At 43.0% G+C, this 27,439-nt stretch overlaps 1 protein-coding gene across 1 annotated transcript in view; it reads left to right on the forward strand.

Annotated features, from left to right (window-relative positions):
• RFX8 (regulatory factor X8) overlaps positions 1-27,439 on the forward strand; it is a 100,101-nt gene that overhangs the window by 25,951 nt on the left and 46,711 nt on the right. Inside the window, exon 3 of the mRNA XM_081833345.1 lies at positions 17,617-17,740. Coding sequence (XP_081689471.1) covers positions 17,617-17,740 — 124 coding nt within the window. The remainder of the gene's footprint in view (positions 1-17,616; positions 17,741-27,439) is intronic.

Consider the following 27,439-nt stretch of genomic DNA (forward strand, 5'->3'; position numbering starts at 1 on the left):
AAATAAATAAAATGCTTAAAAAAGAAAAGAAAAGAAAAATGAGGCCAGATGGACATACTATGACAAAAGGAACAAAACACAAAGCAAAGGAAAATGGAGGATATGTAGGTAAGCCAACCAAACCCTGCTTGTATAAAACAAAATCTTAATGCTGAGGAGTGGCAAAAAGATAGAATTAAAATAAATCACAGCATTTATTTAGAAGGAGATAGAAAGGTAAATGAAGTTAAATGTTTTTAAGCTTCTATTGTCGAAGAGTAGGCTAAATGTATTGATTAATGTAGACTTTGAGAGGTTAAATATGTTGTAATTTCTAGAGTAATCTTCAAAAAAGTAGACACAGGGGGCGCCTGGGTAGTTCAGTCATTGGGCGTCTGCCTTCGGCTCAGGTCATGATCCCGGGGTCCTGGAATTGAGCCCTGCGTCGGGCTCCCTGCTCCACAGGGAGCCTGCTTCTCCCTCTCCCACTCCCCCTGCTTGTGTTCCCTCTCTCGCTGTCTCTCTCTCTGTCAAATAAATAAATAAAATCTTTAAAAACAAAAAGTAGACACAGGATGTTACTTCCAAATTACTAGATGCTAAGAAATGGAATACTAAAAATACTAAATTAATCCAAAAGAAAACAAAAAAGGAGAGAAAAAGGATTTTTAATTTTGTCATGAGATCAGAGGATGCTCAACAAATAATGAAACTAATAACACAGACATCACACAGTAGGGGGTCACTATTAAATGAAGTGAAAGCAGGTACTCTCAGTAGTTAGCAGAGGAAGGTACAAGATGAAAACAGGGGCAGAATCTCTATTTCACCATCTGTACAACCATGTGAGACTCAATGGGCCCCCAGCTTCCTCCAAAACAGCTGATGATTTCATGGTGTATTTTTTAAACTTGTGTATTGTCCAAAGATGCTGTAAGTCATAGCTGTTGTCCATCTCATCCTCAAAACTGAATGGATCCATTCCTCAGTGGGATCCTGTCAGCCCCTCCTCCCTCGACTAGTCTTTTGGGTTCACAAAAGTCACTTGACCATCAACCTGTATTGTGAATGTTCCTCTCATTCCTGGCAAAGCTGCTTTATCCAGGAAGAAGAGATGCCTTTGTTGGATTTGAGGAACTCTCTTCCTCGGATAAGACAAATAGTTTTTTCAGCAATGTGAGAGCTGAGTTTGGGAGCCATTGTTTAAGCTTTCCTGTGCTGGGTTTTGTGATAAATTGAGACTTTTGTTTTGTTTTGTTTTTCTTCCTTGCAGAGGAAATCAAATGCAGCAGGCCTCTTTATGGTGGGCTGTATCTGATGTGGCAAAGGCAACAAAGTCAGGAAGTTCAAGTGATGGCTTCTAGGATGGGTCCAAGCAAAAACACCACCCCCACCTTATGAAATAGAAAATGTTATGCTGTAAGCAAACAATGCAAGAAGTGGTCTTTTTTTTTTTTTTTAAGATTTTATTTATTTATTCATGAGAGACAGGGAGAGAGAGAGAGAGAGAGAGAGAGGCAGAGGCAGAGGGAGAAGCAGGCTCCCCGCTGAGCAGGGAGCCCGATGCGGGACTCAATCCCAGGACCCGGGGATCATGACCTGAGCCGAAAGCAGACGCCTAACCATCTGAGCCACCCAGGGGCCCGAAATGGTCTTTTTTTAAGAAACAGAAAACTCAAGTTCCTTATCATCTCTTTCTAGAGGACATTTCTCATTATTTTAGTCATTCAACAAACATTTATTCAGCACCTACCAGTATCTGTCCAGCACCGTGCTAGTCAGTCCCTGCCTTAAGGAACTCACTATATAGAGGAAGGACAGCTGAACACACAGAGTGTTAGAGCCCAGTATAAACAATACTATGATGGAATAGAGCCCAGGGGGTAGAGGAGGGCACTCCACTTAATTGGTTGAAGAAGAGTGGGTCTGGAAAGGCTTCCAGGACAGGAGAGATTAAGCTGAAATAGGCTGGACAGAAGTTAGCCAGGAGAAGATGAACAGAAGCCTAGAGATTCCAGGCAGAAAGAGTGGGTTGTGCAAAGGCACTGGGATATGCAAATGGGCAGCTCTTCAAGGAACTGCACATTCTGTGCTTTGGGGAGGTGAGATGAGGCTAGAGAATCAGATATTCAAATCTACATAATTTCTGTGTGAATATTTGAAACTATAGGCTCATACCTCTAGAGAAGAAAAATCCTCAGGTGTGTGGTTACATCACTACAATCATTTTTGGCAAACAGGATCTACAGTATGACAGAAATGTGGATGTTAGCAAAAATTTAGGTCACAAACTTAGTTGCAATACAAATTGCAACTGTATGATCTTGAGCAAACTGCTTCTCTCTAGGGAATGGGTTTTGTTTTGTTTTTACCTACAAAACAAAAATATTCCGTAAATGGATGGACGTGACAGTGTTTTATGAGCTTTATGAGCAAATGTGATGTAATGGTAACAACAACTGTGTTAGGGATTCGCATTTTTAGGCACAAGATTTCCTTAGTCTTCCCAGCCCCCCACATGACCAGAGACAGAAAGGAAAGAAGGCTAGAGAAGATACAGTTGAGCGGACCGGAGGGGAAGGGCCGACTCCAGGATCTCAGAGGCGCTGGCGGCCACTGACAGAGTAAAGAATGAGGAGGAAGGGTGTTTGGCTGGGCTGCACAAGGGTCAGGAAGGGGAAGTGACTAATTGTGTGGTGGGTGGACAAATAAAAAGTGAGTCTGTGAATCAACATTCTGTGACTCTCAGCATATTTCTTGAGCAGTTGTGATCACACTCTTTTTATTTTTATTATTATTTTTTTTGATAAAACTTTCAGAGCAAGGAAATGCCAAACTGATCAGTGTATTCAGTTCTCATAGTGCTTTTCCGTGCACAGCTAAAACATGAGTTCAAGTGCTAGCGAAGAGGAAGAGCAAAGAAAATTCATATGCATCGTATCAGAATGTTGAATGTATAAAACATGACTGCATATGTATTTTTAATTTCCTATGTTATCTCTCCTTGCATAGAACCACCAAACTCTGACTTAGATCCTGATTGCCCTCAGAAGGCCTGAGCTGTGTGCAATTGTGGGAGGGAAGAGTGGGAGCTGAGCCTTCATCCAGAGCCCCAAGGAACCAGAACTGTTTCTCCTGCCCCCCTCACACCCCAGTCAGAGACGCTGCTCCCCTGGGAGATGTGTGAGATGTGCTCACGAGGCCACCCCTTTCTCTTCTCTGGGTATGTGGCTGTTGGCGGTTGGGGTCATGGGGAAGGAGAGAAGGGAGAAGAAAAGTGGACAAGGACACCAAACTTCCTTTTTTGCTAAACCTCTAGAAACCATTTGTTTAACAGCAGCCTACACTTCTTGGACAGCCCACAAGATCTGACTTACTCTGTGACATAGCTCATACCGATGTTTCCCAAACTAGGTTCCATGGAACCCCAGTATCCTTCAGGATGTTTATCAGTGGTAAACAGTGTTATATAAAAACAGACAAATAAATGGGGAGGGAGTGGGAATCTGTAGATAATTAAACTTGGAAACACTAAGTTAAATGAAGTTAAACAGGCTTATCTACTGCAGGACTGCTCAGCTCCTTTAATATAATACATCTGTGAATCACCAAGACAGAAATATAGTATTTGGGAGATTCCAAAGAGGAATTTTTTGTATGCATGTACAGAACACTTAGTTGCAAGAGTGTTCTACAGAACACCAAACCAACGTCCTACTAATTGCATATTGATAAAATACTAGTGTTAATTATACTGTTAATAACATACTATGTTTGTATATTCCTAATGCTGAAGAGGATTCTAGGTAGATCTGAAACTAGTGTGTGTGTGTGTGTGTGTGTGTGTCTATACGTGTATAAATGTCTTTTATGCATCATCCTCCCAGAATACAGCTTCAAATATATATACATATATGTATATATGTGTATATATATATATATAGGATTTTTATTATGAACATTTTTTTAAGATTTTATTATTTATTTGAGAGAGCATGAATGGGGGGAGGGGGGCAGGGGCCGAGGGGGAGGGATGAGCAGACTCCCCACAGAGCAAGGATCCCAACGCAGGGCTCGATCCCAGGACCCTGGGATCACAGCCTGAGCTGAAGGCAGACGCTTAACGAACTGAGCCACCCAGGCGCCCCTATTAGAACAATTTCAAACACGTGAAAGTGGAGAGAGAGTATAATGAGCTCCCTCAACCCCATGGCCTGGCTTCCACTGTCATCAGTACCTGCCAATCTCATGTCTTCTATCCTCCCCTCTCTTCCTCCCCACCCCTGCCAACTGGGTTATTTTGAAGAAAATCTCAGACATCCTCTCATTTCATCTGTAAATATTTGAATGTGTATCTCTAAAACAGATAAGGATTCTCTTTACAAACATGACCATAATAATATCACCGCACCAAAAATTTCAAAATAACCTACATCATTATAACTACTTCTTTCCAAGGAAAGTTGTAAGATCGGCAACGGTCAAAAGTTGACTGAGCACTTACTATGCCAGGCACTGCGCTAAAGGCTTTATCGACTATCTTTTGCCTCACAGCTACACTGGGTGGTAGCTACTGTACTGCCCATTTTGTAACCAAGGAAACTGCCACTTAGACTTCCCCCAGCGGAGTGGCTAAGCCTGTGCCCCAGGTGCTCTGCCGCTTAGTGGCTGGATGATTTGGGGACAAAGTCACTTCATGTCTTTGCTAGTCTCCTTTTCCTCCCTGTGACATGAGGCAAATACTATGCTCCTCTAGTGCTCCTCTATACTTACAATCATGTAGAAGACCCTAGGGAGGACTGCTCTCTTCTGCATGTGTTGGGTACAAGGGCGGGGGGGGCATCTATATTTTAGTCCAAACAGCTAAAGTGAGTCCAATGTAATGATTCAGTCTGTCCTCTGAGATCATGCCCAGTCTCTTTAGGGAAACATGATTTATCTCTGTTTCACTTCCCTCCCCTGTTTTTCCCCAAGATGGCCAGAGGCCACCGTGGGGAGAGAGGTGGCTTACTGTGTGGGAGAACCACATAACTCATGGTTTAAGGCAGGGCACTCTTCAAAATGGAGAAGGGAGCAAGAAAGAGTTGCACAAGGGCAGGAGGCACAAACCTGCACTGCTCCAGGCAAATCCCACCCAACATGGGTCCCTTCTCAGGCCTTGTCCTCTTCCCTGGCCCCCAGCATGCAAAGTCAATGCCCTTGTCTTCATGAGTGCGGCCCACTCTGGTGGCGGCATGGCCATTGTCTGTAGCTGGCCATGGTTAGACCTCAGTCACCATCCCTCCAGGGAGGACTTGTGTCCCCTTACTACTGAGGGCTCTGTGGGCCCCTGAGATCTTGCTCTGTCTTCACTATGTTCCCTGCCATGAAGCCCACCCTGTGGCCCTGAGTTATATGTCCACTCTAACAAGGTCCCTAGCTAGACTGGGACCAACCACTATCTAATGTGTTCAATTCTACGGAATCTTTTGGGGTAGCCCTATTTTCATTTCTATGTCTCTGTCAGGAATATTGATTGTTGTGGGGGACTATGAGGGCAGGTACCTTTGCAACATGTCCTTACTCCCCTAGGCCCTGGCATGCATATGGCTCATAGAGGTGCTTCATAAATGTATATTGAGTGAAATTTGGGCTGTCTCCAGTGAAACTATTTTGCTCCAGTATGGTTTGAAAGTCTCCATGGCTTATTGGTTTAGAGCCCAGTGATCTTGGAAAGTCTCTTCCAGGTGAAAATGAAACATGCAGTTGTCTGTTCTCTGTAATGCTCTGTCCGTGCAGATACTAACTACATTGTACATTCTTGACCAAATGCATTATACTCTTTAGGTTTATTTAAAAATACATCTATTGCCTGAAGACACCTGGTACATCCACAGAAAGTGAATAATTGTAAGGACTGAATGAAATTAAGCACCCCAAATCAGAGATGGTTTTGTGCAAGGATAAGGCACAGCTGGTGCCCTTTTAGAAGGTGAAATAAGACTAATTGGATAATCTAGAAACCAATTAGACAGAAGTAGGCAAAAGTAGCCACCGTTTAGCTGAAAGAGATATGTTCTATGGCAAAGGGAGAGAAAGCTTGTTGTGCATAAAATGTGACATGAGGAATTAGAATTCTGTTTGATATGAACTTAAAGATTTCTTTTTCTTGTAATGGTATAGGACATTAGTGGTCAGATGCCGAACATGAGTTAGAGGGAGACTGGACTTTTCAGGTACAAGAGAGCGTATACATGCGTCTGGCTGTCTCATCAGTGAAAGCTACAAAAGGAAGTCTTTTTGTTATGTCAGTTGCAATTAAACATTCTTTGAACATAAAATGAATTTTAGACCTAATTCTACTCCGCAGTCTATGTGGCTATATGCAACCCAAATGAAAGCCTTAATATCCTGCTAGTAAAAGAGTCACTTGCAGAGGTAAATGTCTTTTGCACATTTAGCGCATTAGGAAGGCATACACTGTGAATAAATCTAAGAGTGTTATTGTATTAGCATGTACCTACTTAGAGTCTGCATCTATAAGAGGGCTGGTCAAACAAGGTACACCAGCTGTCACCTGTCATAGAAGAAATTAACTGGTCCTTTGGGTGGAGGGTGTGAAATTGACCCCATGGCCTCATGTCTATAGTCCTCTAACCAACTGGCCTCAACAGCTCTGGAGCAGGGTAAAGTAATGTTTGCATTTCATTGCATCTAATATTTGATGTAGTAAACAGCAGAGACTACTGGTCAACCAGAGGGTCATGGTGTTCCATTGTATTTCCAAGATCTGTTCCAGTGCCTGGTACTGACTGGAGCAAAGTAAATATGCAAATACCACATAATCATCAGTGACATAGTAAGACCTCAAGTTGGCCCTAACAAGTTGAGCCTAATAATAGTAGGCTCTTCTCTTGGTTATTTCTAGTCTCTGTGGAAATGAGTGGGCCTCGTGGGAAGTTTCTTGGGTGGCAGGGAGCTCCTGCAGGACCTGCATGAAGAATGGCAGAAGCCAGGCTCTCAGCTTCCGCAGGCCACTGAGGACTTCCCTGGGAGCACTCAGGGCAAAGCAAAGCCAGTGAAGCAGCCTGGCAGGGCTCCCTCCCAAGGTCCCAAGATACCTACCACCTCTCTAGAAAAAAAACAGAGAAGAAGGGCTGAACTCAAGAAAGCTTCCTTGGAGAACCTTCCATATCATGTCACCTGGTTGTTTCCTCTCTCCTCCTGCTGGTTCTTCATCACAGTTACCATTCAGCTTTCCCTGCTCAGCAGAGTCTCCCAGCACTACGTGAAACTAGCTGCTGCCAATCTGCTTCTTACCCACACAGTTGGCCTCCTTTCATTGCCAGGTCATGAAGGGGTCTCTCCACATGCTCTTCCCCTTGGCTCCTGCCCTGAGAGGGGCTGATGTGGTGTCAAATGTCCCCTACTGGATGGCTTTTTAAAGCCGCCAACCCTGAGCAAGGACATTCAGCTGAAAAGATGAAAAGGGCAAATATCAGCCTCCATCACTTATTTATAAGTCCTTTCCACTTTACTGCCCACCCCCCCACCGGAAAAAAACCCTCCCGAAGTTCTTAGAACCAGGCTGATTCCTGGTGCAACTCCCCAAAGGGGAGCCAGATGCCATCTGGGGTTGGCTCCAGTGACCTGGCCAAACTTCAAGGCTCAGGCTCTTTAATGACTGTCCTGCTATCTCTCCTCTGGAACTGCTTTAGGAACACTGTTCCTGATACCCTGAGTATTGTGTCCCCACTGGAGGGAGAGTGCTGGCCCTGGAGACCTGTGTTTTGCCCCAACAACTACTTTCTTTTTTTTTTTTTTTAATTTTATTTTTTAAGTAGGCTCCATGCCCAGCATGGAGCCCAATGTGGGGTTTGAACTCATGACCCTGATATGAAGACCCGAGCTGAGACCAAGAGTCAGACACCCAACCAACTGAGCCACCCAGGCAATGCCCCCCCTCCCCTCAACAACTACTTTCTAGTGCTGTCACATGGGAGGCAGTCATTGCTGTTTGTTGAATGAATCTCTGCCCTGCTTCCAAAAGTGGTTCTCCAAATGTGTTCATGTGGTGTTAGCGGCAGGGGTGGGGCATCTTTTTTTTTTTTTTACCTTTCTTTTCTTTTTTTTCTTCTTTTAAGTAGGCTCCATGCCCAGTGTGGAACCCAACATGGGGCTCAAACTCACGACCCCGAGATCAAGACCCGAGCTGAGATCAAGAGTCAGGCGCTTAACTGACTGAGCCAACCCGGCACCCTGGGGTATCTTTTTTTGAGGCAGGTTTTTTTTTAATTGTGGCCAAATATGCATAACATAAAATTTACCATTTTAACCAGTTTTAAGTGTATAATTCAGTGGCATTAAGTACATTTACATTGTGCAACTATTGCCACTATTAATCTTCAGAAATTTTCCCTCATCCCAAACTGAAACTCTGTAATCATTAAACAACATCTCCCCATTTCTCCTCTCCCAGCCTCTGGTAATTACCATTCTTTCTGTCTCTCTGAGTTTGACTATACGAGGTATCTAATATAAGTGGAATCATCTTTTTGTGACTGGCTTATTTCATTTAGCATAATGTCTTCAAGGTTCATCCATGTTGTAGCATGTAATAGAATTTCATTTCTTTTTAAGGCTGAATAACATTCCAAAGTATGTAAATACAAATATTACATTTTGTTTGTCCATTCATCCATTGATGGACATTTGGGTTGCTTCTATCTTTTGGCTATTGTGAATAATACTGCTATGAATGGGGGGTACAAATTACGAATATCTGTTTGAGTCTCTGCTTTCAGTTCTTTTGGGTACTGAAGGGATTCAGAACAAGTCTCCCCAAAATGTGCCACTTTGGCATGTGGACTATTTTAAGCTGCAGGCAATTGAGGCCCTGTGGGCTCAAGAGAAACTTTGCTCCTCCCTTAATTACCTAAAAGAATCTAAATTGGGGATCTTTCCCAGAATGAAATTACTACCAGAGATAAATTTTATCTGAGTGACCCATCTGGATGGCAGAGCAAACATCTAATTACCAAACATTTGCCATTTTCTTATTGTCCTGTGAATTGCCCTATTCCCCTTTGAAGCCCCAGGCTCCTGTCCCATTCTTCAGCTCAGGATGGCATATATACCTCATTTTACCTTTCTTTCTTTACCCCTCTCATGTATGTGGGGTTCCCATACATACAAAATTAAATCTGTTTTTCTCCTACTGTCTGATGTAAATTTAATTCTTAGGCCAGCCATAAGAATCTTTGAAGGGTAAAGGAAAATTTTTCCTCCCCAACAGTACATACCCAAGAAGTGGAACTGATGGATCATATATTAATTCTATTTTTAATTTTTTGAGAAACCGCCTGTATTTATAGCAGCTGCACCATTTTACATTCCCACCAGCCATGAACAAGGTTCTAGTTTCTTCACATCTTCACCAACAGTTGTTATTTTCTTGTTTTTATTTCTTATTTTTAAAAATAGCAATCCCAAAGAGTGTGGAGTGGTATTTCATTGTGATTTTGATTTACATTTCACTAATGGCCAATGATGTTTAGCATCTTTCCATGTGCTTATTAGCCATTTGTATATCCTCCTTTGGAGAAGATATTCAAGTCCTAGGCCCATTTTCTAATTGGAATGTTTTGTTGTTGCTGTTGTTGAGTTGTCAAGTATCTTTTTAACCTAGATGAAGAAATCTTTCTGAGAGGACTTTGAGGCAGTCAGAAGCCAAAATAGCAGTTGCCTGACTGAGCTCCTCTTCATGCCACACACCCTGCATTTATTAGTTCACTTAATACGTACACCAACCACACAAGTCCTAGTTAGCGAAGTAAGGTTGGGAGAGAGTAAGCAGTTAGACATCACGGATCAGCGATGTGAACATATAGCTCCTGAGGGCAAGGACTACCTGGCTGCAGGTTGGGGGGGATCACTCAAGGGCAGATGTTCTCAACTGGAGTAATCTGGGGTTGGCCTCTCAAAAGTCCTGATGCCAGCTCCCCTCAAAACTCCCAGGACCAGTGGTTCTCAGTCCCGAGTGCACACCAGCATCACTAAACTCCTGGGGAGCTTGTAAAAGCCGGTTTGCCTGGGCCGCTCCCACCCCCAGACCAATTACATCAGAACCTCTGGGATTGGCGCTTGGGCGTCCATATTTTTTAAAACTGCGCGGGTAATTCCAAAGCGCAAGCAGGGTTGAAGACCGCTGATAGTCACCACTGCTGTGACCTGATTTGAAACTTATACATTGGTTTTTTTTGTTGCTTCCTCGTTTGTTTGATGGATTGGTAGCAAGGTGGGAAGCGCGCCTTCTGTACTTCTGTCTTTAGATCTTTTGGTCTAGGGGCCGGCGACCCCGTCCCCCCCACCCCCGCCCCCAACAACCTTCACAGCAGGGCTCAGGCGCGACCCAGCAGCCTCCGCCGCACGCGCGGGGCTCCGGCCGGGCTGACTCAGCTCCGGCCCCCGCGCCCCTCCGCGCCCCCCGCGTGCCCCGCGCGGCCCGCGCGCCCTGCTCTAAAGTAAACACCCGGCAGCGGCGGCGGCCCGACGGGTGCAGCGCAGCCGCCGGCTCCCTGTCTCGGTGCGGCGCGCCCCGGTCGGAGCCATGGCTGAGGATGTGCCGGCCTCCCCATCGGGCGGCGCGGGCACCCGGGGTCTGCACAGCGGCATCATCCAGTGGTGAGCGGCCCCGGGCGCCTTCCCATCGGGCCGGGTTTCGCGGTCTGGGCTGGGAGGCGCTCTGGGCCGATAGAATGGAAGAGGTGGGGCAGGGAAGAGGGAAAACGTCACTCCCTCTGCTGCTGTCCCCAGGACCTCGGGCCAGTGCCCAGTGCGAGGAGTGACCGCCGTGCTCCGGGAGCCCTGATAAATAGGCCTAGAAGGACAGCCGTTCACACCCAGAACCAGTGCCTTTTGATGCTGGCTCGCCGGAGCAGTGGATGGGACTGGAGACACACACACACACACACACACACACACACACACACACACACTCTAAAGGCCTCCTGATGTGGGTTTTCCATGTGGGGGCTTCCCTGTTGGTCACACTGACCGCGGGAAGCAATCCAGATTGCCCCACACCGGGGGGCCTGTTGGTTGGACCTGCCCTTACGTATACATCTGAAGGCACGTGGGCGTTGGCCAGGAGAGGAAATGTTTCCCCTCTGTATGAGATCCAGAATGGGATGTTTTCTAACTTAAAGCAAAGCAATTTTTAGCTTTAACAATGCATTCCACATTGTTTGTGAAATTCACTTCTGGCTATTTAAATAGAGGCAGAAAAACTGGAAAGAAAAATATCATTAGCCCCTGGGACTGATGAACTCATGGGTTTGTAGCTTTTCATAAATAGGAAAATAATTGAAACCAGTCCTAAAATCTAAAACCTAAGTTTTACAAGGTGAATAAATAGCAGATATCTGATTACTTTTTAAAAAGGTTTTAAGGAATACTTCTCAGGAAAGACTTTCTGGAAAAGTTATGTGAGCAAAATAGAAAAATGAAGGGTGTGTTTGTGATTATAACATGAAAAGGCCTAAAATTTTACCCTTTTCTTCCAAGAGAATATTTTTGATATATTTTATCTTGCATAAGAGAAAAAAAATCAAAAGAATACATATTAGAGCACACACCAAGTTTTCAGAATACTACACAACAGTGCTCTCTTTCTTTTACACTCACTGACTCCAACCCCTCAGCAGAGTGGCTCCTTCTTAGAAGAAAGAACTATGAGGATGCCTTTGTCAACCATTCCAGGTCACCATTTAGTAAATTAGAGTTTCTGGGGTTTGCATTATATCCTAGAGACTTGAAAGAATGATTAGAGATTCAAACATACCTGGACAGCCTCCTAAGGTTGTCTGTGAAATGACACAATGCAGACTGCCCACAGTGCAGGTGCCCTAAATCCCTTAGGATGGTGTAGACCATTTTAGCAGTGAGCCGAACTAATTCCAATCCTATGCCATGAATTCCTACTCACCCCTACAGGCCTCTCAAACACAGAGCTCATGCTCTTTAAGTTTGGGGAGGAGGTGGAGCAATGGAGGTGAGGAGGGCATAACTTCCTGTGGCGGACTGCTCTTTAGGCATTCAGTCTATGAGGCGGAATGTTTAAAAGATCATTGGTACTGGTAGTCTTAACACTGGCATTAAAAATACAGCCCCAACCACTTCGCACCCATTAGGATGGCCGTTATCAAACAAACAAAAATAGAAAATAACAAGTGTTGTCAAAAATGTGGAGAAACTGGAGCCCTTGTGCACTGTTGGTGGAAATGTAAAATGGTGCAGCCATTATGGAAAACAATATGGCAGCACCTCAAAAAATTGACGTAGAACTACCATATGATCCAGCAATTCCACTTCAAGGTGTGTACTCCCAAAGAATTGAAAGCAGGGACTCAAGCGGATTTTTGCACACCCAGGTGTGTAGCAGCATCATACACAATAACCAAAAGGTGGAAACAATCCAAGTGTCCATCAACAGGTGAATGGATAAACAAAATGCAATACGTACACACAATGGACTATTACTCAGGCTTAAAAAAAGAAGGCACTTCTGATACATACTACAATATGGATGAAACTTGAAGATATTACGCTAAATGAAATAAGCCAGTCACAAAAGGACAAATACTGTATGATTCCCCTTGTATGAAGTACCTAAACTAGTCCCATTCTTAGAGGCCGAAAGTAGAATGGTAGGTGCCAGGTACTTGGGGAGAGAGAAGGAGGAGTTAGTGTTTAATGGGTACAGGATTTCAGTTTTGCAAAATGAAAAGAGTTCTTTGAATGGATGGTGATGATGGTTGCACAACAACGTGAAGGTGTTTAATGCCACGGAACTGTACATTTTAAAATGGTAAATTTTGTTATATATATTTTATCACAATTAAAAATAAATATATATTTTAAAAGCTACACACATAAGTAGAGCCACTCAATTTGTAATCCAGAGCCTTAGCATCCTGGAGGGTGTTAGAAGATGCCCAAGGAGACCAGTTTCCTAGAAGAGTGGCAGTGGGTACTGGTGGGCGAGCTGTCCAGGCACTCTGAGTGACAGACCAGAGAGGGGGCTGATTATTGTCACATGGCAGAAACATTCCACTTTCAGCATTGCTTCATAGCTTCATTTTCCAGTCACTAGTTAGGTCCTCAGCATTCCTTAGAGACTTCAGTGCTACTGTCGTAAACATGATAAATTCTCCAAGGAGGAAGGTCCTGCAAGGAGCAGGACAGTCTCCAGAAACAGAAGTAATAGACATTTTCTGTTTCACAGACAGGAAGGGTGGTAGGAATTGAGAGAGAAGTGGTCAGACCTGAGGGGAGCACAAAGGGATGAAGAGCAGTGACTTGACTTCCCCTGCTGGGGAGTGCAGACAGAACAAGTCGACTGGGTGGGACCCCTGGTTTCAGACCTCAGATGAAATTACTACGCATCCTCTAATCCCTAGGTATGCTGAGCCTGGCCATAGCCTAAAATAACTGTCTCTCACATGTATGGCTTTTTAAAATTTCTGCACACTGTTGAAATTAATGACATGCAAATTTATTTTGAAAAATACAGAATTCATAGGAGCTTTTGATCAGGCTGAATCAGGGTACTATAATTCCCAGCATGTGTAACTCCCAGCATTACATTTTTCTTTACCATGGAAAGGAGCACTCAGAAAATGTGAGAATCGCAGGGCTAGATATGTGCACTCTGATGTTGGCTACTATCAGATTGTCCATCACTCAAAACAAGGAGAACATCATGAATGTTTTTATGATCTTAGCAATCAACTTCATCTGATGGTGACACCTGGTAAATACTGTTCTTAGGCAGCTAAGCAAGGAATTCCGTGATCTGATTCATCCCACACCTTCATAATCATGGATCACCAAAACACATTTTGGTGGCACAGTGTAAAATCCTTAACCAATTCCACCTGCCAGTAGTTCAGCCCAACCCTACTGCCTACACATCCCCCCACCCCCATCAGCCTCTCCTTGGACCCACATGTAGTTGAAAGTCAGTCTCATTTACTGCAGGTGTTTCTGGGCTGCCAGTGTGCCAACAGGGCCATCTTTCTTGCGTCCTCTGAATATTTTGGAGGTAGACACTAAAACAACACCAATAAGAGCTTCCATGTGCCAAGAAGTGTACTAGGCATATCATGTGCTTGTTTTCTAGTCACAAAAGCTCTAGGAGGTATCTCAGAGTCAGAATACAAGTCCGTCTGTGAGGTGCAAAGCCCTGGATAATACTCGTGATCATAATTTCAAGGGGCACCTGGGTGGCTCCGTCAGTAGAGCATGTGACTCTTGATCTTAGGGTTGTGAGTTTGAGTATAGGGATTACTTAAAAAGAAATCATTTACTTAAAATAAAAATTCATAGGGGTGCCTGAGTGGCTCAGTCATTTAAGCATCTGACTCTTGATTTTGGCTCAGGTCATGATCTCAGGGTCATGAGATCTAGCCCCAAGTCAGGCTCAGTACTCAGCAGGGAGTCTGCTTAAGATTCTCTCCCTCTCCGTCTGCCCCTCTGCCCCCCGTACGTTCATGCGCTCTCTCCCTAAAATAAGTAAATAAATCTGTTTAAAAATCATAATTTCCTAAGTGTGTGGAGACTAAATGCTGAAGCACCTACTATTTGAGCTGAAGAAAAGGCATGACCCCGAACAGATGCTCTTACCGGACAAATTAAAACCTTCTTTCAAACCTCCCATTTTTCCCAGTTAATGTATGCTGGCTGCCCACCACAGGCCAGTGTCTGCGATCTGGCTGGGGACTTTGGGGAAACCACCAAAGGCATGTGGCCAGAAATGGGGTGCAGCCAGGATCAAAGCAGCAAAGTCACCAAGTGACAGTGCAAGGCTTCAGGCCAGAAGGCAGCCCTGTGTTTAGGTGTGCGACAGAGAAAAGACTCTCATCAAAGACCTTTACTGTTATTCTCCCTGATAGTATTATTTGGCTTTACTTGTGCACCCAGATAACAGGCAGACTCAGTAATGTCATTTTGAAAGAGAAAGACACAGTTCATAGAGGCCTAGAACAAATAAATTTCTGTGACGAGGAAGAAGGGTTTGCAAACATTTAGAGTTCATTTTAAGAAGTATTTCGCATGTTTCTTTTTTGAGGAGACCATTCCATGACTAAATCAGTAGTAGCTGTAGATAAACAACAGTGAGTTTGAACTTGACATCTATCCCTATTTTGTGGCAGCTCCCCAAGCATAGCTGTCTTTTGTGATACTTCAAATACAGGCTTTTCATCTATCAGTGAGTGGTTTCTTAACAAAAGAAATATAAAAATCACCTAGTTGTAGGAATTTGCCACTCCCCTCCCCACCAAGAGCCATCATCCTGTATTCAACATTGAGCCAAATAATTGGTACTATAACAGCTATATTTGAACCATGGTCAAGTATGTCAAGTGGCACGTTCTCACAACGATGTTAAGGAGATCCTTGGAAAATCCCCTCCTTGGGCAGGTACTGGGTTGGATAGTGTCTCCCCAAAATACATACCTATCTGGAAGCTCAGAATATGACCTTATTTGGAAATAGGGTCTTTGCAGTTGTAATTAATTAAGAAGAGATCATACTGGATTCAGCTGGGCCCTAAATCCAATCACTGGTGTCCTCATAAGAAGAGGAGAGAGGACACTCAGAGAAGAGAAGCCCAGGTGAAGACAGAGGCAGACATGAGTGTGACGCATCTACAAGCCAAGGATGTCCAGCGAGCACCAGAAGCTAGGGGAAGAGCATACAACACATTCTCTCTCAGAGCCTCTGGAAGGAACCAGCCATACTGACACCTTGATTTTGGACTCTCAGCCTCCAGAACTGTGAGAGAACCAATTTCTCTTGTTTTAAGCTGCCTGGCCTGCGATAATTTGTATACCTCAGTATACAGGGCCAAAGATTTCCCCCACCTCCCATATGTTAGTTTTTCCTTTTATGAGGAAGCCAATGGGGTTGACAATTGTGTCTTTAGCTCTCAGGGAAAGTAAATGTGGGCCTCAGCGGGCCTCATCCCAGAAAATAAGCTGTATATCATCAATGAGAAAGGAGACGATGTATTGGTAAATTCCCTGCTAAAAAATTCTTCTGTGTTTAAAAATTATATTGGCTTCCTTTGCATATTTCTCTAAAAGAATGAGGAGAACCCTGAGAGTCTCTCCTCAATCAGCGAAGGGAGGGTTGTGATCAGATGTCACTGTGGACCACACTTTCTGACCTCAGTCTCCCCCACTTCTTACCCCACACACATACCAGTTGCTGGAACAGGGGCACAGCTATCCCCACAGGGCTGGCTGTGGGCTGTGAGCCACAGGCAGAGCCCCTCATTGCCAAGGGACTGCTACCTCCCCCCAAGCGTGGGAGCACTTCAGCAGTTGAAGAACCCACGTCGAGCAGAGGCCTGAAATGCTACAGATCACATATAAATGCCACTCAGCTGGAGAGTGAAAGCGTCCTGCCTGTCTCGGTGTCTTGCATTTTACATCTCATCTCAATTTAACTAATCAAAATATTGTGGCCTGCCCTAAATGACTCAGATTTAAAAATTGTGCAAACAACTGGGGGAGGGAGGCAAAGCGTTGCACACGTGCCCTGGGTCACAAGCACATAGGGACTGGCAAGCCTGCAGGGGTGATATATCAAGTAAATAATCCTCACTTTATAGCTAAAGAGCTCTTGGCTACAACCTTTACAATAGGACATAAAACAGTGTCTGCTGAGCCAATAATTTGGGCTTCTTTTTAATATGCCTACATGCCAAAAACAAAAACAGACCAAAAAACAAACAAAACAAAACAACAATAAAAACCCACCATGTTGATTATCTAAAGACCCATAATCAGAATGCAAACTGGTACAGCCACTGTGGAAAACAGTATGGAGGTTCCTCAAAAAGTTAAAAATAGAGCTCCCCTATGATCCAGTAAGCACACTACTGGGTATTTACCCCAAAAATACAAAAACACTAATTCAAAAGGATACATACACTCCTGTTTATTGCAGCATTATTTACAATAGCCAAACTGTGGAAGCAGCCCAAGTATTCATCATAGATGAATGGATAAAGAAGATGTGGTATATATACAAATGGAATATTATTCAGCCATAAAAAAGAATGAAATCTTGCCATTTACAACAACATGGATGGAGTTAGAGAGTATAATGCTGAGCAAAATAAGTCAGAGAAAGACAAATTCCATATGATTTTATTCATATGTGGAATTTAAGAAACAAAACAAATGAGCAAAGGAAAAATAAAGAAGGACAAACCAAGAAACAAACTGATGTTTCCCAGAGGGGAGTGGGTAGGGGCATTGATGAATTAGGTGATGAGGATTAAGAGTACACTTATCATGATGAATGCTGAGTCATGTATAGAATTGTTGAATCATTATCTGGTACATCTGAAAATTATAACACTGTATGTTAATGATACTGGAATTAAAATTAAAGATTTAATAAAAAATAAAGACCCACAATCAAAATACTTAACTCTGGGCTAAGAACAAAAAGGTACATTATTGATGATGATTGGTGAGCCTTTGCATTCAATAACTTAAACAGGTTTCATTTCCTTGGATCAAAATGTTCTGCCCTAGAGAAACTGATGCCAATTTCCTCTGCCTTGTCTTCCTCTCCCCCCAGGTTGGTTGACAATTTCTGTATCTGTGAAGGGTACAGTGTGCCTCGCTGCCTGATGTATGAGATTTATGTGGAGACCTGTGGTCAAAATGCTCAGGACCAAGTCAACCCAGCCACATTTGGGAAGGTAGGTTGTGAAGATAAAAATACAGTGCTCACTGAGAAAAAAAAAAAAATATGCAAGTGAATTGATGAGGAAATATTAAAATTTATTTGGGTCTAATGAGTTCTCAGTGGGAATAATTGCCTTCACTCTGGGAAGCCAACCAGATGGCTAATATACTCCTTCATCTTCCTTGAAAATCCATTCTGTCCTTTGTCCACACTTCATAGTGAAGGGCCAGGAAAGGTAAGGAATGGGTGGTGTCTAAGAAAGTACAACTATGGCAGCTCCAAATATTCCAAAAACTCAGCCAGGTTTTCTGGACCATTATTCCCTGCATAGAAATGCCAACACTTGGGGTGCATGGGTGGTGCAGTCGATTAAGTCTGACTCTTGATCTTGGCTCAGGTCGTGGTCTCAGGGTCGTGAGATTGAGCGCCATGTTGGGCTCCATGCTCAGTGGGGAGTCTGCTCCAGATTCTCTCTCCCTGTCCCTCTGCCCCTCCCGCTCAAGCATGTTCTCTCTCTCAAATAAATAAGTCTTCAAACAGAAATGCCAACACGTAGCACCACACGAACTCCAAGAGCCACTTGTGTCAGAGAGCTGGTGCTTCCTACAATTTTGTTGTACTTAGAGAATTCACTGGCTCTTAAATATCTCCTCTGGAGGTTAAGAGCTCTGTCAGGAACTTTGTGTAGACCATATAAGATACAGCAAACACTTTTTTTTTTTTAAAGATTTTATTTATTTATTTGACAGAGACACAGCGAGAGAGGAAACACAAGCAGGGGGAGTGGGAGAGGGAGAGGCAGGCCCCCCGCAGAGCAGGGAGCCCGATTGTGGGGCTAGATCCCAGGGCCCTGGGTCCACGACCTGAGCTGAAGGCAGATGCTTAACGACTGAGCAACCCAGGCGCCCCCAGCAAACACTTATTAGCACAAGAATAGTCTGCTGAGATCCTCCACATACAACAAATATTTATTGAGCAGCTGCTCTGTGCCTGGCACTGTTTTAGAAGCTGGGAATACAATAATGAGCAAGACAGAGAAGAATTCCTGCCCTTACTAAATTTGTTATAGTTGAAGGAGACTGATACGTAAGATAAAATACATAGTATATGAGATAGTATAAATGCTAAGGGGAATAATAGAGCAGGAGATAAGAGGTGTGTGTGTGTGTAAGAGTTGTCATTTTAGGGAAGGCAAACAGGGAAGGCCTCCCTCAGAAGTAACATTTGAGTCCAGACTTTGAAGAGATAGGCAGTGAGTATGTGGATATGAACAAACAACAGTGCCAGTGCAAAGGCCCTGAGGGAAGAAGGAGCACAAGCAGCAAGGAGGCTGCAACAGCTAGAGGGAGGAGAACAGGGAAAGAGGACCAGGATGATCCTCAGGACCTTGAGGTCAAATCAGGGAGACGAGAGGAGCCAGGTGTGCAAAGAGTGGGCAGGGATTCAGCAGTGAGAAGAGGTCAAATTCTGAGTATATTTGGGAAACCGAGCCAGTAGGATTTGTTGATGGAAATAATTAATAGAATCATAGGACTTAATCATTATTAAATTAACAATAATAACTTCCAATCATAGAGTTGTATTTATTTTCAAGGCACTTTTCCATCTGTTTTTTTTTTTAAAGATTTTATTTATTTGAGAGACAGAATGAGAGAGGGAGAGAGAGAGCATAAGAGGGGGGAGGGTCAGAGGGAGAAGCAGACTCCCCGCTGAGCAGGGAGCCCGATACGGAACTCGATCCTGGGACTCCAGGATCATGACCTGAGCCACCCAGGTGCCCTCCATCTGGTTTTTAGGAATAGATAGACACCAAATCAAAACAAGTTAAAAGGAGAATTTTTTAAAGGGAAAGGGATATCTCATTAAATCCTATTATAAAAAGTTTGGGCTTCATAGAGTCTAGTCCATTGCTGCCTAATAGAAATGCAATGGGAGCCACAGATATAATTTAAAATATCCTAGTATCCTCATTTTTGAAGTATTTTAAAAGATGAAAATTTTTATTATTTTGAAATTTAATCCAAAATATTCAAAATATTATTTCAACATGGAATCGATATTATAAAATCATTGAGTTACTTTTTCATTCTTTTCTTCATGCCAAATCTCAAAAATCTGGTGTGTACTTTACATGTAGAGTCCATCTCAGCTTGGACTAGCCACAATTCAAGTGTGCAGTAGCCACATGTGGCTGGTGGTTCCCATCTCAGACAGGCCACAACTAGATTCTAAGTCACCAGGCATCGCTTTTCTTTCTCTCTGGTATATCCCTAAACCACTGGGACTCTGCTTCTCTCCACTGGCCTGCTCCTTGCCCCTTCCCAGAAGCCAACTGCCTTCACTGACTTCCTGATTTCCCATTATGGCTGCTTGGATGGTGTTTCCCATGATGCTATACCTGACCTTCTGCCCCAGTACTCAATACTGTTAACAGTCTGTGGGCAAGGGCCGCCTGCAGGAAAGACATGGGGGTAGGAGGAAACAGTTGGCATCTTTAATGCTTTGTCTTGTGTCACAGCCATTGGCTGAAGCAGGTAGCATTTGAAGTCAAGAAAACAAACCAGCAGTGATTAAGGCTGAGGATCACACAGCTATTTGCAATGTATGGGTGGTGTTTTGGGGGAAAAACATTTTCCTTTACTCTTTCAGGTTCTTTTGGTTGGTCTAAGATTTAAATTGACAAGAGACAAATTAACAAATTTAATTATGTATGTGTGGGGGCTCACTATGGCCCGCCTTGCAGTCAGGCAATTGAGACTTACATGCCATCCAGACCCAAGAAGAGTGTAGGAAAGTGGAACTTCAAAAGGGAAGGAATGAAATTCATAGGATGATGAAAAAGAGTAAATGTTTGGTAAACAAATGTTAAATGGGCCGTACAGAAACAATAAGAAGAATTTTAACAAACAGATTTTGCTAAATTCCTCCCTGTCTTCCACATCTCTTTCATATTATACTGTAGTTGTCTACAGTGATACCTCCATTAGAGGATAGCAAGTCCTCTAAATTCTTTTAGGCAATTAGGGGAAAGGTCAAAGGCTCTTCCTGAGCCTTCTCTTTCTGAAAAATAATCAGCCTAAAATAATCCACTTACCACTACATTTTCCGGTGGTAGAATTTGCTTCCCTACAGTGTCCGATCCAGTCTCCTGAATCGTGAATCAGACCTCTTTCTACTTGTTATTGCCTCAAAAATATCCTTGAGTTCCAAGAGACCTTGGAGGTCACCTAGTCCAATTCAATACCCAGTGCAAGATTCCTCTGAAAACATCTCTGGCTAGGGCTTTTATGAGAACAAATTTCCCTCTCTGGACAAAGACGGTCACAAGCCTTAGAGCTGGGTAATGGGGCAGCACATTTCTGTGCTCTTCCTCTGGGCAAACCTAATTCTGCCCCAGGATCTTGCATGGCATGTAGAGCACAGGCTGATGACAACCTGCTTGACTCCTCATCAGGGACCTTGGTGCAGCTCACAACCTGCACAACCATACCGCTTTGGGTAGCCGCCTGGCTTAGGCTGAAATGATGTGGGTGACACGGAGCTTGCTGACCAGGCCACAATGATGCCAATTCAGTATTTTCCATCACTCCCTTCTGTCTTTCCTTTTTTTGTGCCTTCTCCCTCTTTTCAGTGGCCCTCAGATGGACAGAACTGAATTGGTTCATGATACACTGTCACCATGGGTCTATGCATGGCCTAATTCCATCTGGGTATTTAGTTCTTTTTAACAATGTGGTAAACATCTGTGAACCCACCACCCCAAATGAACCATTGCACCAGATGCCCCATATCCCATCTCCCTGTCCTGCCCCACTGGTGGGAACCATCAACCTGTTCATCATTACCTTGCTTTTTAGAAAAGAGTTTAAGTGCATTTATGTGTATTTGTTTAACCTTTTGACCACCTTTACCCCTTTTGCCCACTCCCCTGCCCCTTGCCTCTGTCAACCACCAACCTGTTTTCTGTATCTGTGAGTTTGTTTTGTTGTTGTTTTTTAGGTTCACATGTAAGTGAGATCATATGGTATTTGGCTTTCTTTGTCTAACCTATTTTATATATGTATTTCTAAAAAGCATATTTTTAATTTTTGTGGCTTAACTTTTTAAGATTTTATTTATTTGTCAGAGAGTGAGCACAAACGGGAGTGACAGGGAGAGGGAGAAGCAGGCTCCCTGCTGAGCAAGGAGCCCAATGCGGGACTCAATCCCAGGACCCTGGGATCATGACCTGAGCTGAAGGCAGTGGCTTAACCAACTGAGCCACCCAGGCGTCCCTGTGGCCTAACTTTTTAAAAAGGGGTATCATGTTATTTGTCATCTTTGGGTCTTTGTCCACTTAATATTGTACTAAGATTCATCTAGATTCATTTGACCATTGTGTAATATTTCACAATTTACTCATCTACTGTCCTACTGCTGGGCATTTGTTTCCAGATTTTGCTGTTGTGAATATTCACGTGCATATTTCCTGCTGTGCACATGAAGATGCTTTTTTAGGCATGTATGTCCAGGGATGAACCTTGCAGGCTAAGGGGGTGTGCAACTATGATATCTGGGGATGGGGCCAAACTATTTTCCAAAGTGGCTGCTCCAGGTTACCCTCCCACAAGCAATTCTGTGGATTCCAATGTTGTTTCCAAAACATTGACATTTTAAGATCCACTCCTCTAGCCAAAATCTTCATCCCTGAAACAAAGTCATTGGTGGAAATCCTGCACTTTTGATACTAAAATATGTAGGAGAATCTTCTAATATAGCAGCTGTTCAAATATTTGAACCAATTTTTTACATCTCCTTATCTTCCCTTCTCCACACTGAATATTCCTCAGCTCCCCAATTTTTACCTTCCTGCCCACTTGTTTCATTATGACTTCAATTTACCGATGTCTTCTTAAAAGGTAGGTAGCCCCAAGGGTACAACCCAGTGCCTTAGGAGCGCTCAGATGATAGGGGCTCTTACTTTTATTGGGAGGGGGTGGGCTACTATTGGCTTTTATCCTTCCATGTTACTCTGTTGGTTTCATTTTAAGCTTGTGGTCAACAAAAATAACCCTTAAGTATTTTTTCACATGAATTAAAATTGAGCTACCCCCCAAAACTGCTTTGGAAACTGTGAAATACACTATATAAATACAAAATATTATTCTCAGATTATTGTCGTTATGCAGGTGACTATTTGAACCCAGGAGCAGCCACTCCCTTATTCCTATATTTTAGCTTCTTAGTTTCAATCTGCAGTTCTGTTTACCAGTATCTTCTTGAATCTTGTAGGTCATCCAGTCTTCTCAACCTGCTGAAGCTCCTGTATTTGAAATGCATATCTCTTATCCCTCATTCAATAAATGAAAGCAATATGAGTGCGTACAAGACGTTGAGTACACTCTGTGCTCGCAAGGTTTCCCTGAATAAGGTTTTCCAGCCAGCTAGGAATTCCCTCGAGTAGCTTATCATTTAGCCCACATCTTTAGCCATTTCATCACTTGGCAGCCTGGGACACTTCCTCAGGGGGACCCAGTCCTGGGTACCCTGGCTCTACAGCATTTTCTTTATCTACCTGCCCAGAAACTTGATCAGATGGAAGCGGTGTGACTTGAGCGTGACATATTTAGTCTGTAAGATCTCCACTTCTTTTTCTAAGAAATTAAAGCCTATTTTTCAAAATCTTTTTCAGAGTTCCTTGTAAGTTGTGTCCCCTCTAGGGTAGTCTCATTTCAGAGCATTCCAAAGGAAAAGTTAAAAAAAGAGACTCCAGTGTGCGGCAATGGGCATTTATTTAGCATTTTTCATCTTAATACTTGCCTTAGAATCCATTCTTCAAGACCACTAACTTTCAGCTCTCGTTGGGGGTTTGCCTGAAGAACAGGCCATTCAGTGGAGCCCGTGTTGGGAAGGGACCCTTACTGCCGAATTTGTGACTAATGGACTAGGGAGAGGAAGGGGAAAAGGATATGATCCCAAAGCATGTTTACAAGAGAAACAACAAAATACCCAATTCTCATTTCCTCCCTCTTCCCCTGGGAATGGAGTTGATTCCAGATTCCACATCAAGTTCCTGTGCAGATGTCGGAATGTTTCTTGCTCTTTTTGGCAGCTCTGGGCATATGATGGGTAGTGCTCATTCTTGGTGCAAGTAATATCTCACATGGATTAGGGAATTTCCATAACACTGACTTCCTTTTTAAAAACAACATTTACTGATGTTTTTCTGATTATAAAAGTATTACAATCCCTTTATAGAAAGTGTAAAAATTAGAGAAAACTATAAAAAGAGGAGAATAAATACTGGCTATAGCCTCACTGTCCAGAGCTATAGCCACACGCATATAGTTTATTTGCACATTTGCACACACATGCACACACACATGACCAGCAGGAGCTAAGGGACTAATCACACAGTGACTTCGTCTTCGTTTCCCATGGTGCTTTGAATCTGCTCATTGGGTGGTTATTCCTCCACTCCTGAATGAGCACGTGAGCACGAAGTGTGACCCCTCTAGTCTTCGGGTGATACAAAGCCCTGTTGTCACTCTTAATTTACCACATGGTATCAGTCTGATGCTTAGAATGTCCAGTTCCATATAACATCAAAACTGAATTGGTTTAAAATCGTTTTCTTATCTCCTCCAGGATGGCTTCTTGCCTACAAAAAACTAGGCATGGAGGCTTCTTCTTCCCTTTCTATCCCTCCTCCCCAAAACTTGCTGGGGGTTAGTTTGACCCCTCTGGAAGCAGGGGAAGTAAAAATGGCTGGAAAGTTCCTACTGCTCAGCTTTACACTTTGGGAGCCAGGCAGACTCTTGTTTCCTGGTCCCTTTGGTGGCTTCTTCAGAGCAGCCCTTTGGAATGTTCTAGTATGCATTCCTTGTGTTGGTGAATGGCTCTTTGTGCAGCCTGACTGTCCATTCTGGGGGCCTTTTGCTGGGCAGAGTCCAGGCTCTCCCACATGTCAACTCTTTCTCACATGTAGACAACTTCTGGCCATAGGAACTACTCAGCCTTTCTTGGCCTAAACAGAGTGTGGGTGTGCTGGCTGAAACCAGGGTGGTAACCACTCTCCTCTGCCACCAAGTGCACTGGCCAGCCTGTCTATAATCTATCAGGAGTCCTATGCCATAGCCAGACACTAACTCCAGGGGCCTCAGAAAGAATTCAAGTGAGGGGCACCTGGGTGGCTCAGTTGGTTAAGCGACTGCCTTCGGCTCAGGTCATGATCCTGGAGTCCCGGGATCGAGTCCCGCATCGGGCTCCCTGCTCGGCAGGGAGTCTGCTTCTCCCTCTGACCCTCCCCCCTCTCATGCTCTCTCTCTATCTCATTCTCTCTCAAATGAATAAATAAAATCTTTAAAAAAAAAAAAAAAGAATTCAAGTGAATCTGTGAATCCTCCTCTGCTAGGCCTGAGCTGATTGAGCCACACTCTGTCCCACAACCCTTCACAGGTAAAAGGTCATCTTGCCACAAGAAATCCCCTTAGACCTCCTCCTCTCTCTATTCCATCCTGAGTGATTTGAGTTGAAGACTTATTAGAGTTTTAAAAAAACCCAATTTTAGCTAAATGCCTGAGGGTACAAGTCCCCTAAGATGTGTGTCTCACAATTCACTTTGCTATCTGTTGTCTGTTGTGTTCATGTCTTATCCTGTTGGATAGATATTATGTGGATGAAGGGATTGAAAGATTGATGTATGGATAGGTGGACCGAGAGGTGAATGGACAGGTGGATAGGCAGACAGCATGCAATATGGTATTTTTTTTATCATTTTTTTCATCATAATAAGTATACTCTTTAATTCCCATTCCCTATTTTCCCCATTCCCCTACCCACCTCCCCTCTGGTAACCATCAGTTTGTTCTCTACAGTTAAGAGTCTGTTTCTTGTATTGTCTGTCTGCCTCTCTTTTTCCTGCGCTTGTTTGTTTTGTTTCTTAAATTCCACATACGGTATTTGTCTTTCTCTGACTTATTTTGCTTAGCATTATACTCTCTAACTCCATCCAAGTCATTGCAATTGGCAAGATTTCATTCTTTTTCTGTCGCTGAATAATATTCCATTATTGGGTTACTCCCATAGTTTGGCTATTGTAAATAATGCTGCAATAAACAGAGGGGTGCATATATCCCTTTAAATTCGTGGGTTGTTTTTTTTTTAATTTTTTTGGTAAATACCCGGTAGTGTGATTACTGGATCATAGGGTAGTTCTATTTTTAACTTTCTGAGGAACCTCCATACTGTTTTCCAAGTGGCTGTACCAGTTTGCATTCCTACCCAGAGTGCACGAGGGTTCCTTTTTCTCCACGTCCTCGCCAATACTTGTTGTTTCTTGTGTTGTTGATTTTGCAATATGGTATACTTTTTAACAACACTAAGCCTGGAATCCAACTAATTAGGTTGTAACCCTGGGCAAGTGATTTCATCTTTTTGTGCCTCGACATCATCAACTGTAAAATGAAACGATTCATAACGTTAATAACAGTACCTACCTTATGAGATGCTTTTAAGAAATTAATGAGAGAATGCATATAAAAAAATTGAGTGGTCCTGGCACATAGGAAACACTCAAGAAATAATTAACTTTTATAATCACACGCCGATTTATCTAAACTTAGAATATCATAAACATTTTCACACTAAAATATTTTAAAATAAATGTTGTAAAATGGTGCCAAACACTTTTTGGGTGTTCCAGAATTCATTTAACCATTTCCCTTATTGGAAATTTCGGTTGTTTATAATGTTTATCTACCATAAGTCTCCATCTGTACGTGATAACTTCCCCAGGAGGGATTCTAGACCATTGTAACCAATACACAGCTCATGGTAGTTCCTGATATTCTTAACCAAATCCCTAATATTTTTGACCTAGAAAATTTGTTGGTTAAGAACTATATTTAGCTGTTTCAACTTGTACTTATTGGATGATTAGGACAGGTAAGCACTTTTGCATGTGTTTTGGTCATATGTATCTTGTGTGTATACATATTATCACCAGACCACTTTCTATTGGGGTATTGTTGTTTTCCCATTAATTTATGTGAGCTGTCCATATATTAAATATATACATTTCTTACTTATTACATTTTTCGGAAATAATCATCTCGGTTGGTTTTTAAATTTAACTGTGGTGTACCTGATCATAAAATGAAATCACAGGATAGTCTGGGGTTAGAATTACTCAATAAAATAAAATGTGCAGATTATTATGCTGCCAGACAACTGGGCAATTTATTTCTGCTTCTCCCTCCAAAACACCAGATTATTTCCCAGGGCCTTGAATCTGAGCCTGCTTCATAGTTTATAATAATTCTTTTAGGTACCTACTATTTTACAACTAGATATAGAGGGAAGGTTTTAAGTGATTTTCTTTAGAGGTGATGGAATTTTCAGAATCTGTGGTTGAAAGTAGGAATTTCTGGCTTCTAATTCTGCATTTTTAGACTTGCTGACTTTTTCTTTTATCATTTATTCTTCATCTGTACATTTTGGACCCCTTCCCTGAAGGAACCTCTCAATTTAGCCTCATAACCTTGATGTTTAATTGTGCAAGACTTGCCTTTCCTGTTCCTTCATTTTTCTTCCTCTACACCCGGGCTTGGGTGGCTTCCCGTAGGAAGAGGTAGGGCCTGGAACCAGACAAGAGAAACATTACACAACACTGTCAAATCCTGCTGCTTAGAAGTTAAGAAAAAAAGAAGGATGGGGGGAATGCCTAGGTGGC

Source organism: Leptonychotes weddellii, chromosome 10 (assembly GCF_054177405.1).
Source record: "Leptonychotes weddellii isolate Sample4059 chromosome 10, ASM5417740v2, whole genome shotgun sequence".
Lineage (NCBI taxonomy): Eukaryota > Metazoa > Chordata > Mammalia > Carnivora > Phocidae > Leptonychotes > Leptonychotes weddellii.